Source organism: Canis lupus, chromosome 19, assembly GCF_048164855.1.
Source record: "Canis lupus baileyi chromosome 19, mCanLup2.hap1, whole genome shotgun sequence".
In the NCBI taxonomy this organism is placed as follows: domain Eukaryota; kingdom Metazoa; phylum Chordata; class Mammalia; order Carnivora; family Canidae; genus Canis; species Canis lupus.
Genome location: NC_132856.1, coordinates 37,924,209 through 37,941,348, shown reverse-complemented (window position 1 = coordinate 37,941,348; position 17,140 = coordinate 37,924,209). Strand labels below are relative to the sequence as shown.

At 42.4% G+C, this 17,140-nt stretch overlaps 1 protein-coding gene across 19 annotated transcripts in view; it reads left to right on the top strand.

Annotated features, from left to right (window-relative positions):
- CACNA1D (calcium voltage-gated channel subunit alpha1 D) overlaps positions 1 to 17,140 on the top strand; it is a 302,032-nt gene that overhangs the window by 138,975 nt on the left and 145,917 nt on the right. For all 19 annotated transcript variants that reach the window (XM_072785865.1, XM_072785856.1, XM_072785861.1 and 16 more), the window contains exons 4-5: positions 4,415 to 4,554; positions 13,180 to 13,322. In XM_072785865.1, the coding sequence (XP_072641966.1) occupies positions 4,415 to 4,554; positions 13,180 to 13,322 (283 nt within the window). The remainder of the gene's footprint in view (positions 1 to 4,414; positions 4,555 to 13,179; positions 13,323 to 17,140) is intronic.

The following is a 17,140-nucleotide window of genomic DNA, read 5'->3' as shown; positions in this document are numbered from 1 at the left end:
GAGAGCTTAGCCTGATGAGAATGTGAGGTGGAGGAAACCATTCTAGAAGAGAGGGAATGGGACATAGACCTGAAATAGAGGCTGAGCTGGGGCTTGCAAAATAATAGATAGGTGATGACAAGCCTTGTATTCTTTCCACTACCCCAGGGTGGGCTTCTTCCAGCCTTGTGTCCACTCTGGAGAGGGGTTTTCATACACAAGAGGGTGGGCACTGGGAGGGGAAGCAGGGGACCTCTCGCAGAGTGTAAGGTTTTCATGGAAGAAAAGTGAGAAAGCTGAAAGAGGAGGCAAGGGAAGGAGGGATGAGGGCATTCCTTGTGGGCTCAGGTCAAGATGGAAAGGAAGGACCAGATGAGGTGTTGAGATCAGTCCTCAACTCAGCAGTGTGACCATTTCTTCCATGCTTGTTCTAGAAAGGGTTAGTAGCAACCTAGATACATACCCTTGTTGTCTTGCTTTTGATATGTATGCTAGGATCACAAAATCTCAGGTTTTTCGAGTCCCCTTTAGGTCTAGCTTTGTTATTGTATTGCTTCTTCTCTACTTCCTGTTGAGTACCTTGTAATGCCCCATGCGGGGCTGGGTGCTGGGACTACAAAGACAGTGAGAGATGATCCCTGCCAATAGGGAACCTGAGACCACAGGGCGAGGAAGAGTAGTGTGTGTGTGGAAGGAACAGCTACCACCGGCGTGTCAGCCAGGAGAGCCTTTCCAAAGATTTGGGGCCATGTAGGTAGATAACCCAGCAAAGAGTTGAGCCTTACCTGGTTCGTCAAATCCTTGTTACCTTCTGACAGCAGGCTGGGAATTCTGAAGATACAGATTATGCTTCCTGAGGAGGACCCTGGTACCCAGGGATGGCTGGCTGGGTAGCTGTTCTGACTACAATACTAGTGAAAGGGTCCCCTAGAATAGGAAAAGAGAGAACCAGGTATAACCAAGGATCCTGGCATCTTCCACCCACTTCTAGTTGACTGTTTCTCAAGGTTCGATGTATGATTGACTGGTACAGAGATGCTTCTGCATGGTGAATCCTCACTGTTTATAAAGAAGGCCTTTCAGGTTTCTGAATTATATTTTGAGCCTTTATTTCTGGTAGCTTGAGGTGACTTGAGGTCTCATGGTGACTCTCATCCATACATAGGGTGGCTTCATGTAAAGGGGAGTTGGTGGTTTCTTAAAAGGATATTTGACAGGTCCTACTCATCCAGGATCCCCTGCCAGGGAGAAGAATCCCTGCTGCTGGTTGGGTGAACGTGCAGGTGTGTGGCCTCCCTGGCATATGCAGGGAGATTGGGATGCAGGCATTATTTAACCTTTCTGTTTAGCCTGGGGTTATTAGCTTTTACGAAGCAGCTCAGCCCCCAGGATACCTTCTTTTGTGTCCAGTTCTGGAGGGTTCCTGCTTGCCTCTTCCTCAGCCATGCCGATCCGCTGTGCTCTCCACTATCTGGGCCACAGACTCCATGTCTTCTCTGCACAGCATCTCCCTGGGCCTCTTCAGCTGGGTGTGCATTCCCACCTTGCCCAGTTAGGAACATGACCTCCCTGGTGACTTCCTTTTCAGATTACCAACTCACCATTCTTTTCTCAAATGAACAATTCTTGTGTGAAGTAAATAATTACCTCTCCTTCCCATGATTGTTGTTTCACAAATTTTTAAAAATATTACATTTGCTTACTGTGGAGGTATATTTGCTTCATATATATGAGTCCTTTTTAAGGGAAGGTCTGGGTCCAAGAATGACCCTGGCTTCTAGGCAAACTGGGCTAGTATGCTCTCCAGGCTAAGAAGGTTCAATTAGCATCATGGTAGAGTCTCCATAATAAAGATCATATTAAAGCAAGGTTATATTTCCTACAATCAATTCCATCAAGCAATGCAATGCACTAAGGATTTTTAGAAAGAGAAACCCAATTGTTTAAAAGGGAGAAGAGGACAAGAGAAGGGGATATAGAAGAACCCTAAGCAATGCAGTTACACTAATGGCCCTCGTATTATTGTGGCAATATTACTTACAAATAAGAGCCAAAGAGGAAAAACAAGCTGTGTTTGCTAGATGTACTGTCTGTTCCCTGCCTTGTTTTTCTGCTCTAAAGTATAACACTGTGTTGACGTAGGGATGTAACTGCTATGAATATTGATGACAGCAAAAGCCTTTTTTCTCTGTCTGGCCTAGTAAATAAAGCAGAAGGGATAAAAAGGGAAAAGGAATTGTAAAATCAGCATGCTGTTTTTAGCTTATCTTTTTCCCCTAGAACTCTAAGTCTTGGAAACATATTGACAACCTACATTTGGTGGTCAGGGTCTAATTTGAGTATGGTGGGTTGGTATTTTCAGGGATTTTTGGCTTCTGTAACAGAAGTGCGCTCTCCCTTTAGCCCTCAAAATTAGCGTCACTGCCTCATTGAAGCCTTCCTGGATCTCTCCCCTCCCTAGCCAGTAACAAAGTCAGTCTCCTCCCGGCTATCAGGGAATATGGAGAATAAATAAGGGAGTCACTGGAGGTCTGAAGGCTCATGCATGCCTGGAGGGCTTGACTGTAGGGAAAGGGGAAGGGGTTGTGTTCATGGAAGGTCTTGGCAGCCTGATGAGGGGATGAGCCAGGCTGAGGGCAGGGCCAGTTGGGGGGTCTGGGGGAAGCATGGGTGTGGAGGTTGGGGGACAAGTGAGACTCTATATGGTTGAAAACACTAACTCTGGCTAACTCGCACCACAAAAGAATCTATTGGAGCTCTCTGATGGTGATCAAGGATCAAAGGGAGCTCTGGAGGACAGGGTAGGGATGGCAGGGACCCTGGAGGGAGGAACTGACCAGCTGGCTTTTCAGCAAGACTAGCAGGAAGGAGGGAATGGGAGGTGAAGGCTGGGGTCTGGCAGTGGTTGGATGGCTGCCCTGGTGGTAGAGAGGGAGAATGGGGGGGGGGGGGAGGGGAGATACAGGAAGGTCAGGCCAGGTGATAGAGAGGTAGCACTTTGGTAGCAAAGTGGCTGAAGCCATCTTGTAGCGGTCACATAGCAAAGTCCTGGTAGAGTAGGAGTGGACTAGTCCTTTGACCTTCTCAGAAGGCTCAGGATGCAGAATCACACTTTCTGGTATTTGTCTTGGGGCATTCACAGTGTTCATGTTTGGAATCCTCACTTCCCCACCAGGCTAAACGTTTTGAGGCTAGGGATGGCAATGGAGCTGTTTTTCTAAGCCTAGCTCCTGGTGTGGGGTTGGTCATATAGATGGAGATGCTCACTAAGTGTTTCGTGAGCCAAATTTATTTGACCTCTTGTACCAGGCATCTTAATAAGTGAATTCCATGATTTCCATTTTCCTAAGGTATTGGGTAAATTTCCTTGGGTCCCACAGGGTAGAATTAATATTTGTGGAGGGCTTTATGGCCCATGTGGAAGAGTTTTAATTGCTGATGGTTTTTCATTGAGTTATTAAGTAGCCTCTTGCCAGGGAATGCCTCTTATAAAATTAATTGCACACATCCCAGTGGGTCAGTGTTTCTATTAAAGCTGAAGCTGCATAAAGGAAACCTTTACAAAAGAGGAAAGGATTCAACATTTTTAGACCTGCTGATGGATGTGTTCTCTGGGCTCATGAAATCACCGGAGTTGGAGCAAGGAGGGTTCTAAGAGTCAGCTAGCCTGAGGGCTGAGTCTCAGAGGTCTGGGCAGCCAGATGGGAACAGCTGCCGGGGCTGGGAGGAGGGCAGGACACGCAGAGGCTGAGCCCAGGCTCCCTGGGATGGTGTGTGGGGACCACTCAGCAGCGGCAGCTGGGAGAAGCTGCATGCCAGTACGCAGGCAGGGGCATTGCCATTCTGAAATTTGCTCCCCTTCTGTGTTGGTGAGGAGACTTAAATACAGAGGTGAAGAGGGACTTGCTGAGGTCACCTTGCTGCTCTGTGACAAAGAGGACCCTGGACTTAGAAAGCGGGTGTAAACCCAAGAGGAAGAGAGAGGGTCAAAGCAGACACATCTTCCTTTCTTCCAAAGGACATTCTGTTCAAAGCCGCTGTTGGAATCTTTGTTGCCCCCTTGTGCTCTTCTGGGCCTGATTTGGCAATCTCAGGAGGAAAACATGCTGCGTTTTGCAAGTGTGTGCAAATAACAAACAGGCCCGTTATGTCCTAGGCAGACTCACTGCACACACATCAGGGCAGGTGGCAAAATGCAGTCATGCAGCCTGGAATGAAAAGTGTTTTACACTTAGCTGCTTATGAGAAATTCAGTGTTAGAATTAAAACGCCTTCCTGGCACAGGTGCTGTGTTAATGGTGCCATTTCTCATAATAAAACTTTGCTTGGAGAAAAATGCTTATGTCTCAGAGATATTGATTCTAATTCCTGTTTCTTTTTCTTCTTCTCCCCATCCTCTCCCCACCCCCCCAACCCCTTTTGCTTCTCTTCACAGGAAAAAGTAGAATATGCCTTCCTGATTATTTTTACAGTCGAGACATTTTTGAAGATTATTGCGTATGGATTATTGCTACATCCTAATGCTTATGTTAGGAATGGATGGAATTTACTGGATTTTGTTATAGTAATAGTAGGGTAAGTGCCTTCTGTTTTGGGGAAATGTTTGAAAGATGGGAGGCAGGGAGTAATGGGAAGCGACAGTTTTTTGAGGGAATATGGTTGCTCTTCTCTGTGGCACTTGTGGCCAGAACCTTCCAGGGGGGTTTTGAAGATGCATAATGCTACTGTCAGTCTCTGGGCAGAGACTGGTTCAAATCCCCTTATTGTTCTTACCTCCTTCCCAGTGATGTGTGTAGAAAGGGGTTGAAGCTCCCAGTGTAAGAGGGATCATTTTACAAGGCCTTGGGTCTTCACAAATAGACCAGCCCTGCTGGCAGTTAGAGTCAAATGAGTACAACTCTTAGAGTCAGCACCCTGATAAGTTAAAAATCCCCAAACTAGTAAATTAGTAAATCCTTCAGACTAGTGAGGTACTCTGCTATTTAACATCCCTGAGCAAAGCTATTAATTTTTACTGCTGACTTGTGGGAAAAACTTTGGCATGCTACTGTCCCATTTTAAATAACAAAACAAGTGTCTGAATCATGCCAGGTATCTGGCATGAAATGAAATAAGCCAGAAAATGCAAATAAGCAGGCATTCTCCTGAAATCCTGTCATAGGAAGGAGACACAAACAGTTGAGTTAAAGGAAAGTGTTAAAAAAAAAAAAAGAAGGTGGCCTGCATTGTGTGATTCTGATCCTGGCACTCCTGGAAATTTTGCCAGCAAGAAGACAAAAAATGAATCCATTTCAGAGGAGTGCTGGGCCTTTGGACCCACAGAGGGAAAGAAAATCTCTATCCCTTCGCTGAGTCTTCATTATTCAGCTATAAAGTGGGTTGTTCCTAAAATTATATTTGGTCCTACAGAGAGAGATTGTGAAGTGACCTCTCTATGTTCATCTCCATAACTTTGGTCTTTTGAAGTCGAGTGAAATAATTTTTCTTCTAGGTTACTTAAAAAAAAATTGTGAATCCCTTGGTTTTTCATGGAAGATTAATACAGCTGGATATTAGGAGAGTGGGATAAGTTTTGAGCCTGCCCTTTCAAACCTCAGAAGTTCAAATGGGATCCAAAATGGTGGTCCAGTGGGATAATTAGACTTAAGCGGAAAATGTCAGCTTTCGTAAAAATCACCATAGGACATGGCATCTAAGATATTACTGCAAAGGTAGTGCAGCTAAAATGAACAGGTAATAGGTATGTACCATACCTTCCTGTTTTTGCTGAACTCTAATCACTAATGGCAAGCAGGAGCCTAGAAGGTCTCTTGGTTCTGGAATAATTTTGCTGTACCTCTCCTGAGACTTGGCTTTGTGTTCAGCTATAGGATGGAGATGCTTAGCTCCATTTGTTTTTATACTTACCTTACAATCACCTCTGCTTTCTACCTCAAGGCATTTTTCAGACTATAGTAGAGCACAAAAACAGGGAACCAAACAGAGGGTGGTGGTCTCATTGCATTGAGAAGACAGAGACAAGAGTCCAGAAATGCTAATGGGGCTGAAATTTGACAGGCATGGTATGGGAAAGGAGGGGGCTTTTCAGAGAAAGAACTTCATAAATATGCCTTGGAGTGCTCTTGAGCTTTGCCTGAAGAATAATCTACACTTACAGGGTGGTGAGAATCTATGAGGCCAAATATTATTACTTAGAGAAAAAAGAAAACCTGGAGACTGTTAGCTGAGTAATAACTACAACTCACATAGATCTGAGAGATGTTCAAGTTATGTTAAACCAGAATGGAAAGACCCTGGACTGTCAGTAGAGACCCCATGAGGGCCATTAGTAGTAGGGCTAAACTAATTCTAGGGTAAGTGTTGGCAAACTATGGCCAATGGGCCAAATTCAGCCTGTCACAAATCTTTGCAAATAAAGTTTTATTGTAAACATAGTCACATGCATTTGTTTACATAGTTGAGTAGTTTAGGTCTGCAAAGCCTAAACTATTTACTCTCTGGCCCCTTATGGAACATTTTTGCTAAGCCCTGCTAAAGACTAAAGATCACTTGAATCCTTTGCTAATAATATTTCAAAAGAAGCCTGAAAAGGAGCAAACTGATGTGCAAAACTGCCTGCCAAAACAAAACTCAACACCCTTTAAAGAAAGACAACAAAATCCAGACACTTAACAAGTGTCCAGAATCCAGTCAAATATTATAGCCATTAATTAAGATATGTGATCCAGCACTAGGAGGAAATTCAATCTATAGAGACAGACCCAGAAATGACAGAGATGATGGAATTAGATATTGCCTTGTAAGACTTTAAAAATAGCTATTGTAACTATGTTTATGGATGTAAAGAAACACATGACCACAATGAGAAGAGATGGGACAATCTAAGAAAGAACCACATTGGACTTTGAGAGGTGAAAAACTTTTCTGTGTTGGCTTAATAGCAAATTAGACACAACAGAAGAAAATAAATTGAGGAACTTAAAGACCTACGAGTAACACAAAGAATAATGATGGAGAGAAATTGAACACCACTTTGGTGACCTGTGGGTGGTCTAACATACATATATTTGGAGTCTCAGAAGAGACGAGATAGAGGGGAGCCAGAAAAAATATGTGAAGAAATGACTCCATATTTTCTAAATGTGATGAAAAATGTAAACTCACAAATTTAAGAAACTCAATAAAGCTCAAGCAAGGCAAACATAAAGCTACATCAAAGTACATCATAATCATAATGAAATTGCTCAAAACCAAGGATAAAGAGAAAATCTGAAAATGTAATTAGAAAAGACATCCCTAGACTTCTCATCAGCACTATAGAAGTCAGAAGACCATAGAGAGATCTTTAAAGTGCTAGGGAAAGTGCCAACCTTAGAATTTCTTACTCAGTTAAGATAACTTTTACAATTGAAGTAAAAACAGACTTTTTCAGACAAACCAAAGCTGAGACTTCACCACCAGTAAACCTATATCTCAACAAATGGTAAAGGAATTTCTTCACACTGAAGGAACATGAAACAAAAAAGAAATGAAGAATGCCCAGAAAGGGTAAATGCACAGATAAATATAAAAACAAATTTTTTCTCATTTTAAAATCTCTTTAAGAGTAATTGTTACTAGTAAAAATGTGTTGTGGAGTTAGTAGCTTCCATGAAAGTAAAATATGTGACGACAATAGCACAAAGGGCAGGAAGAAGGAAATAGCTATATACTATTGAAAAGAGCTTATAGAGTTGGTGGTAAATATGATGAAATATTATTTGAAATTAGATTATAATAAGTTAGAGATGTATATTGTAAACCCTAGAGCACAGACCAGCAAACTTTATTTAGCCCATAGGCCAGATATGGTTTATGCCCTTTTTAAAAATGTTTCACATTGGTAAAGTATTTTCCTGTCTGCTTTGAAAGATTGTTTTATTGGAGGACCATCACACTCATTCACATCTGTGGCTATTTGTTGCTAGGATGGCAAAGTTCAATAGTTGTGATGATGACCTTATGGCCCGCAAATCCTAAAATAGTTACTGACACTCTACAGAAGATTTTTGCTGACACTGCCCTAGAGAAGCCACTAGAAAAATAAAGGTAGAATTAATAAGTCTATGTTGGAGATTTAATAGAAATTTTAAAAGCTCAATTAATTCAAAAAGGGATGAAGGAAAAAGTAACAATGGACAGGGCAAACTGAAAACAAATAGCAAGATGGTAGACATAAACTCAGCTAAATCCTTATTAGAATCCAGAGGTTATACATAAAAAACAAGACCCAATTTTATAGCATCTAACTTATAAAGACACAAATAATTTGAAATTAAAAAGCCAGAAAAACATATACTATGTGAAAAATAATCAAAAGAAAAGTAGAGTGGTACAAAATTCTTTCATGAAGAAGATGTGATAATCATACATACTAGCAAAACAACTGAAAGGAAGAATGGGAGATATCTATGATTTTAGTTGTAGATTTTAATACTTCTCTATTGAATGTTGATAGAACACCTATCAACAGAAAATCAGTAAGTGTAAGTGTGTAGGGAGATTTAAACAATACCACCTACTAACTTGGCATTTTTAGAACACTCAAGACCAGAATGCACATTCTTTTCACATGTACGTGGAACCTTGACCAAGAAATATTCTGGGCCACAAAATAAGTTTCAGTGAATTTAAGAGTATAAAATTGTACAGAATTATGCATTCTGAATGAATTTAGCAATGTTTCTGGGTAGAAGGTCAATATTAAAATGTTAATTTCTGTATGCTAGTCATGAACATTTGGAAAATGAAATTTTAAAGATGTTATTTACTATAGCATCAAAACGCATGAAATATTTAGGGATAAATAGCATACTGTAAATGACTAAACTTTGCTGAGAGCAGATAAAGAATACCAAAATAAATAGAATGATGTTCATGGATTGGAAGGCTCAGTTATTGTTAGGATATCAGTTCTTCTCAAACTGAGCTATATATTGAATCCTAATCTAAATCCCAGCAAGACTGTTGTAGAGTTTGACAATTTATTCTAAAACTTCTATGGAAATTAGAGATGCTCTAGACTAGCCAAAGAAATACTCAAGAACAAAGCCGGAATCTGGTCTTAAGGCTTACTGTAACGCTATAGTATTCAAGACTTCCGCATGATGTTGTCATAAGGAATGGACATAAAGATCAATGAAACAGAATTAGTCTAGAAATAGACCCGTATGTATGTGATCAATTGATTTTAGACAAAAGTGCCTTGATAATTCAATGGGTTCAATTATAAGTTGTAGTACTAAATTTTAGTCAGTTTTTAACAAGTGGTGCTGGAATAATTATCCATTATCCACTAAAAAAGAATTTTTATTCCAACCTCATAACATAAACAAATATTACTGGATCATAGTCCTATATGTGAAAGCTAAAACTGTGCAACGTCTAGGGGAAGATCTTTATGACATTGGGGCAGGCAGAGATTTCTTAGGATCCAAAAAGCACTAACTGTAAAAGAAATAATTGAAATTTTGGAGCTTACCAAAATTTAAATTCTTTCCTCAAAAGATAATGTGAAGAAAATTAAAGGTTAAGGCACATATTAGGAAAAAAAATATTCACAATACAGATACATGACAAATGATTTGCATTTAGAATATATCTAAAGAATTCCTATAACCCATTAGTAAGAAGACAACCCAATACATAAACGGGCAAAAGATTCAAATAGATCTTCATAAAAGAACATATGTAAATGGTCAACAGGCACCTGAAACGAAGTTCAACATCATTAGTAAGTAGAAAAGCAAAAATTATAACCACAATGACACCCTACATACATATCCACTAGCATTACTAAATATAAAAAGACTGACAATACCAAATGCTAGCCAAGATACGGAGCAACTGGAACTCTCACACACTGCTTGTAGAAATGGAAAATGGTGCATTCACTTTGGAAAAATTTGCCAGCTTCTTACAATGTTAATCATACACTAACCATACAACCACATTACCAGCACTACTCTTAGGTACTTACCCAAGATAAATGAAAACACATGCTCACAGAGACTTTATTCATAATGGAGAAAAACTAGAAACAAACCAAATATCTCTCAGCAGGTGAATGGATAGATACATTGTGATACACTGGAATATCACCCTATAGTAAAAAGAAATGAACTGTGAATAAATGTAGCAACTTGGATAAATCTCAAAAACATGGTGAGCAACAGAAATTAAAAGAAGAACATACACTATATGATTTCATCTACAAAAGATTCTAGAAAAGGGAAAAAACCCAAAATGATAGTCAATCAGGCTGTGAGGGAGATGTTTGCACAGAGACATTAAAAAACTATTGGGAATGATGAAATTGTTCTAGATATTGACTGTGGTGTTTGTATTTAGTCTTCTACATTTGTTAAAACTCCTCTCCTTGTACATTCTAAATGGATGTATTTTATCATATATAAATTGAGCTGCGATAAAGAGGACTTAAAAAGTAAAAAAAAAAAAAAAAAGTCATTTAGGAAACTAAAATAGGAATGGACTCATTGGTCTTTCTCATTAAATATGAAGAATTTTAGAACATCAGGTTATTTTTTTATCTCAAATATGCACTAAATTATAGTCAAAGAATGGAAGAAAAGTTAGAAAAGTCATTATGTCTTCATGTGTATCAAATTTCTACTCACCAAAGTTTCCGACTACAGACTGTATCTCAATCCAATGGATTTTCCATTCCAAGCCAACTGTGACCTATTGCTTTTGTCAAGATTCCCAATGACAGAGGCATTAAGGAAGTAATTGATACTTCTAAAATGTTAACTGTAATAGTGTGACCACAAGAGGACTCAATGTGTCTACCAGAGCTGATAGTGATCCCCCCGCCCTCATATGGAGAAGTTTATTCCCCGCCGCCCCCCCCCCCCCCCCCCCCACACACACCTAATGTTTCAGGCAACATATATTTCAGGCTCCTCACTTAAGCTTTTGTAAAGAACATGGGGCACTCACGCTGGTGTTTTTAACTTGAGTCCGTTTAGGTAGCTCCTTGCCTTTTCCTGTGTTGGGGTAAACTGTAAAATTCTAGGATCAAATATTTTCTCTTCATGTCCTGAGCTCTCCAGGCGTGTGGTACTCTTTTTGTTGAGGGTGGGGGGTGTGAGCAGTGAAGGGAGTAGAATCGCAGAACATTAGACTGGGAAGGTGCAGGACTCTGGATGGTTTAACTCAGTTTCCTCCTTTTACAGAGGGGAAAAACTAAGGCTCAGAGGAGGGGAGGAACTTTCCTAGAGTCTCCTAACTCTTTGGAAGGGAAGCCAGCCCCAGCCCCTTCCACCCTGGCTGTCTGGAGAAGGCAGCCAGCTTCCCTCCCTGGCTCAGGTGCCTCTGTAACAGGAGCGAGCCATCATTCACCTGTTTTCAAGGGCATTGCTAAAGGTGAAAGGACCATGAAGGAAGCGCTGTAAAACACAGACGCTTGAAAGTGAGCTTCAGTCACCACCTGCATGAGTTACTTCCCTAACCCTTTGGGACGAAAATTCCTGTGGCTGCCACATTTCAGAAGTTTGAGGTTTTCTTTCCTCCTTTTTCTTTGTTTTTGTGAAGCTATGAACTTGTTTTGGAGGGGAGACTTTTAACTTGAGCCTTGGTGCAGGGGTTTACAGTAATTAAAAAAACAAAACTATTCTACTGAGAGAAACCAGTTATAAATTTGATCTATTTCCCTGGTCCTAACCAAAGAGAACCCACCATCTGAAGGTTTGAAAAGGTAGAGGCTTGATGTATTCCCCGCTGGAGCCGCCCCGCACCCCCCCCCCCCCGCCCCCACCTGGGTTCACTGCTAATTGCTGTAGTGTTAAAACAAATGGCTGGTCTTTAAGCGTCCCAGAACGATAGCATGTGCCTGATCGGGACTGTGATCAGACCACCCTGTATTTTATGGACTTAGTGTCTTGGCAATCCAGAGGCATGCCAGTGGGGGCAGAGTTTCTGCTTTGGCTCCTAATTAAACTTTAGAAACCTTCTCTTTGTTGTTGGGCCAGTCATCCCCAATCTGATTGGCCAGAGTTGATTCTATTTGAAACGGGCAAATTTATATTTATTCTGAAAAACAAGCAATAATTCCAGAGCATAAATGTTTATTTGAAAGAGCAAAAGTAACTGTCAAGTGAGCAGATTGTCTGAAAATAGCTTTATCCGAAAAACCTTTGGAGAGTAGGAAAAAATGTGTCGTGGCTGCCAGATACAATATTATGCACATTTCAAAAGAGAAAATGATGATATTAATCCCTTACCTTGGGTTACTCCTTTTGGCCTTTGCCTCAGCAGCATCTGTGATTTACACCATTCCTTGAACATCTCTGTATGGGTGTAGAGAGGGGTGTGTGTGTGTGTGTGTGTGTGTGTGAGAGAGAGAGAGAGAGAGAGAGAGAGAGGCAGGGGCTGTATAGGAAATGGTGTAGCATGTTGATTAAGATTGGGACTCTGGGGTCAGTATTCACTCCTTGATTTACTCCTCAGATATTTTTCAAGCACCTTCTGTGTTGAGAACTGTTCTAGGCACTAAGCTTGAACAGACTAAATGCTCATGGCTTCTCGGCCTTTTGGCTAAGATCAAGAGTAGACTAGATGAACAAAGGAACAACACAGACTAGAAGTCCCTGCCCTCATGGAACCTGCGTCCTCTCCTGGTGGGGCCAGCATACCTGGATTCATATGTTACTTCTACCCTAGTAGTGGGACCTTGGGCAAGTTAATTGTTCTCATCAAGTGCGTTTCCTCACATGTTAAAGAATAAGAATTCCGACTGCCTAACACTTTGTGAGGATTGAGACAGTGTATGTAAAGTGGCACATAGTGAACTTGCGTGGAAGGTAGCTGCCATGATGATTGTCCTCGCCACTTCTGTTCTGGCAGGTCCACAGTTGTCATTGTTGGATCCCCGGTGAGTCCTCTCTTCTGTGGGACTGGACTTGCTCAGGGATGCTCCGCTGGCAGGAAAGCGGCCAAGCTCAGTCCTTGTCACATCATATCACATGTAAGGGTGGCTTTCAGGATTCACAGTCTGATTCTTGCCTTTGCCTTGCTTCCCCTTCATTTAGGCAGCAGCCCTGCAGAATTAGTCCTTGTGCAGAAATAACTACTATTATCATCCTGTTTTGCTTCCCTGGGTGACAGACTCTAACATTCCTTCCTTTCTTCTTTTTTTCCCAGATTGTTTAGTGTAATTCTGGAACAATTAACCAAAGAAACAGAAGGCGGTAACCACTCCAGTGGCAAGTCAGGAGGCTTCGATGTCAAAGCCCTCCGCGCCTTTCGGGTGTTACGACCACTTCGACTCGTGTCAGGAGTGCCCAGTAAGCACGTCTTGTTTCCTAAAGCCAGGAGTTTGTTGACTTGTTTTTCTGCTGGGTGGGGCTCAGGATTCTGGAGCCATGTGCTGCCAGGTGAGTTTTTGGGTGCCAGCCAGGGGCTCCGCAGATGACCACGGAGGCCTTCACGGTTCTCAACACACTTTACCTTGCATGGTCATTTTGAACCCCCTTGGTGGCCCTGAGAAAAGGCCCAGTAGTGATAGCTGTCTTCCTGATTCTGTAGGAGAACCTTCCCTTACAGTGGTGACACGAGGCCTTGAGGTCAAGCCACCTGATACCAGGTTGGTTTTCCTTCTTGGACACCTTGCTGCCACCTGCCTCCTCCTGCTCCCTAGCCTGCCCCTCTGAAAGTGGTGGCTTATGCAGGAGGAAGGTGTTGGAGGGCTTGCAACCGACTGCCTTTCTTCAAAGTGAGCAGCATCAGGAGGCTGGACTCCTGTAAAGTCTGCTCAGCTCTCCACTATTAGGAGTTGTGCATATCCAGCTCTGAGGAAGAAATGGATGCATCCAGATTGTCCCTGTATGTAGTGTATGGTGGGACCTGCTTGCAGTTGTTTGGAGAACTGAGTGAGATGATATGGGGAGAGACCTCACCCAGGGCAAGGTCTGTGGCTGGAGTTGGCCCTCCATGGTGAGAGATGCTGTTTCCCTCCATTAGGCTATGATACCTCTCCATGCCAGGCCCTGGTTTGCTTTTTGCTCCAGACTCTAGGCCAGGTTGAGTGCCACCTGAGTCGGGACAGGTGCTCTGTCTATGCTCTGGCCAGCAGCTGTAGGCGGCTTCTGCTTCTCTAAGGAGCATGGAGTATGCTTCACTGGGCTGTGTCCCTGATAGGACACCCCTGTTGGAGACCTGAGGGTAGAAGTCCCAGCATCTCTGTGAGGATTGTGGTAGCAACTGTCTGCTCCAACTGGAGTGAAGGATACGGGACGATAGGGTGTGCCTGTTTTTCATGACTCATAAAGCCATCAAAAGAGCACAGATCATGTTTTTGCCTCTCCAGAAGTTCTTCATGAGGTTTTATTAAACGTATTGGCATGCGGGACACACCAAAAATTCTCTGGAAAAAAAAAATATTTCCAAATTTAACATTTTAAAATGTAGGAAGTGGTGTTTTATGTGTACTTGTTTTTCCAGATGGTTCATTTATTTTCATTGAAAAAGATCAGCACAAGTCAAAACCACAGAACTGTCTGGAAGCAATTGAGAAAAATAGAAATACCTTGGAAATGACTGGTTCTGTTATGTGTAACATGATGAAATGAGAAGTTCAATGAGCAAACATGTTCGTTCAGATTTAGTTGTCATAGTTTAATCTAATCTCAAAGTAACCACGACAACCTTTTTTCCCCAAAGAGCAAATGACAGGACAGCCTGTTTGCAGTATGTGTTGTAAGGACAAGCAGGTGCTGTGGCTTCACGCATGCAAGTCTGGCTAGTGAAGGTCTCCGAACTCACAGATCATTGTTTTGGCTTCCTTGTTTAATGAGGTTTTCACTAAACGACTAGCTTAGTGTTCCTGGATACTCTTGAGAACCAGTTTTAAAGTATATTTCTTCCTTTTCTCCCTTCTATAACATGATGGAACTTTGCATCACACTCTCCCAGAGGTCAACAGGGAGAAATGGGGACCTGAGTCTTGTCAAGGACTTTTCAGCTCATATTTATTAATTGTGCTACTTGAGAACATCCAAGTCTCTCATCAGCCCCAACTGGACTTTGGGGAGATGGGTCAGGGGGTCTGGGTCATGATGTTTTCCATGAGGATTGGTACCTCGGGCCTAGTCATTTCTTAAGAACTATGAAATTGTTAAAAGTGCCCAGGAAGGTGTGACTGTTTACACTCACCTGGCAATTGTCTGTGCCTTCTATAGAGAATTCAGACTGTTCTAGAAGACACGATTTCGTGTGTGTTTATGAATGTATAATCATTCGTTGGGAGGTAAATATGTATTGTAAAAGAAAGTGCTTCAGACATTTGTGGAGTTCTTAACCACCCATACTCAGATGGTAAATATTTATGAGAATCCTGGACCGTCAAATGGGAAAGAACCCTACAGATCATCTGGTCCATGGGCATCATCTTTTAGACGAGGAAGCAAAGGGCTGTGGAGGGGTAGCAGCTTATACAGATTCCCACAGTCAGTGGGTGGCTGAATGGGAATAGACCCATTTTCTCCCAGTTCCTGGCCTAGTAGTCTTTTCGTTCCACCCCACTGTCTCTTAAACTGGAGTCCTATGAGCTCTGCTGCACAGTGATTATGTATAAAGGAGCCTAATGTCAGGAAAGTCTACACATTCACATTAAGATAAACTTCATTATCTCATAAATTTGGCCAATCTGAAATACAGTAGTTGCAGTGAACAAATATGTTCATGAAACACATAACTCATTACCATAGACTTGAGAAGAGCTAACTGCCAGATGATGATTTGGAATGCCCCATCCATGTCCAACCTCCCCCCAGTGAAAAAAAACAAACCCCTGTCCAAGTCCATGAGAGCAGATACTTCTTTTCATCTAATTCCTGATAAAAGGTGAAAACATTAAAAGTCATCCTATTAATCATTTTTTTCCTAAAACCATTTGAACAGTTAAATATCTTAATTACAATTGCTAATGACTATTTTTTTTCTTTGCTTGGTGTGTTCTGACTTCTGTCTTATTCACCTCTAGCATCTTGGCTTCTTACACTCTCATTCTTGGAATATGTATTGGGAGAGGGAAAAAGATACTATAAAAGAGCTGTGTGAAGGAGGAGAGAGGGTGGGGAGAGGAAGGGGAAGAAAGGGCAGAATGGGGAAAACGTGAACCTCACAGAGCAGCAGCTGTGCTCACGGGGTTGAGGAGAAGAACGTGGATGCTAAAGCCAGGATTCCAGAAGCCTGGCTGCAGTGTGGGTTCTGGTTTCTTTCTGACCACTCACCCATAGTCTGCTGTTTCCGCCCATCTACTCCTAACCTGAGTGTTGCCTCACCAACCCTCTTTCCATGATTTCACTCCTCTCCTGTACCGTGGCTTCCAGGTGTTCACGCCCCACCCTCATCCTTCAAGTCCATGTCCCTGCTGCAGGACACTTCTCCCTTAATGCTGAGCCCATGATTAAACTTCCTGGGTGCCGAGTGGCTCTTGCCCTTCTACCTCCCTTGTTCCAGGGGAATCTCCTTTCCACATCCTTGTTTTTGTTTAGGCACAGGGGTTTGCCTCAATACCCGGCCTCCATGGGTGCCTTCTCCTCCCTCAAACTCTGTTGCTGATTCATCCCTAACCTCAGGCTGTCCTGCCTGGATCCCAGTGCTCCCCAGATACCGCTCTGCCAGCCTCACCTCTTGCTGTCTTGTCCATCTTTCAAAAGAGGCTGCCTCTTGCAGATGAGCTAAGAATCCAGCCCTGTAATCCAAATTTAATACCCAGAGCTACCCAGCTGCAATCTGCTTTCCTTTCCTGATCTTCTTTCCACTGTGTGACCACCAGCCAAAACTCACTGGTGCCCGGCCCACATTGCCTAGTTTCCCTCCGTGCTCCTGGTGCTCTTCCCTCTGGCCAGAGTGGCTCATCTCCCAGGGCCCCCTGTGCCAGTCCATCCTCTCCCACCTTTAGGCCCTAGCGAGAGGGGGCTGTTGCCCAGTTCTCTGTCTTACCCCACTCAGAAGTGATGTCCTTCATCCATCCCTCTTTAATTTTCACTGTTTGATATTACTCCTATAGAATCTGTGTGCTACCCTAGCGGGATGTGTGTTTCATTCTTACCTCCCCTTCTAGAATATGCTTCTTTGAGAGAAGGTACTTTATGTAATA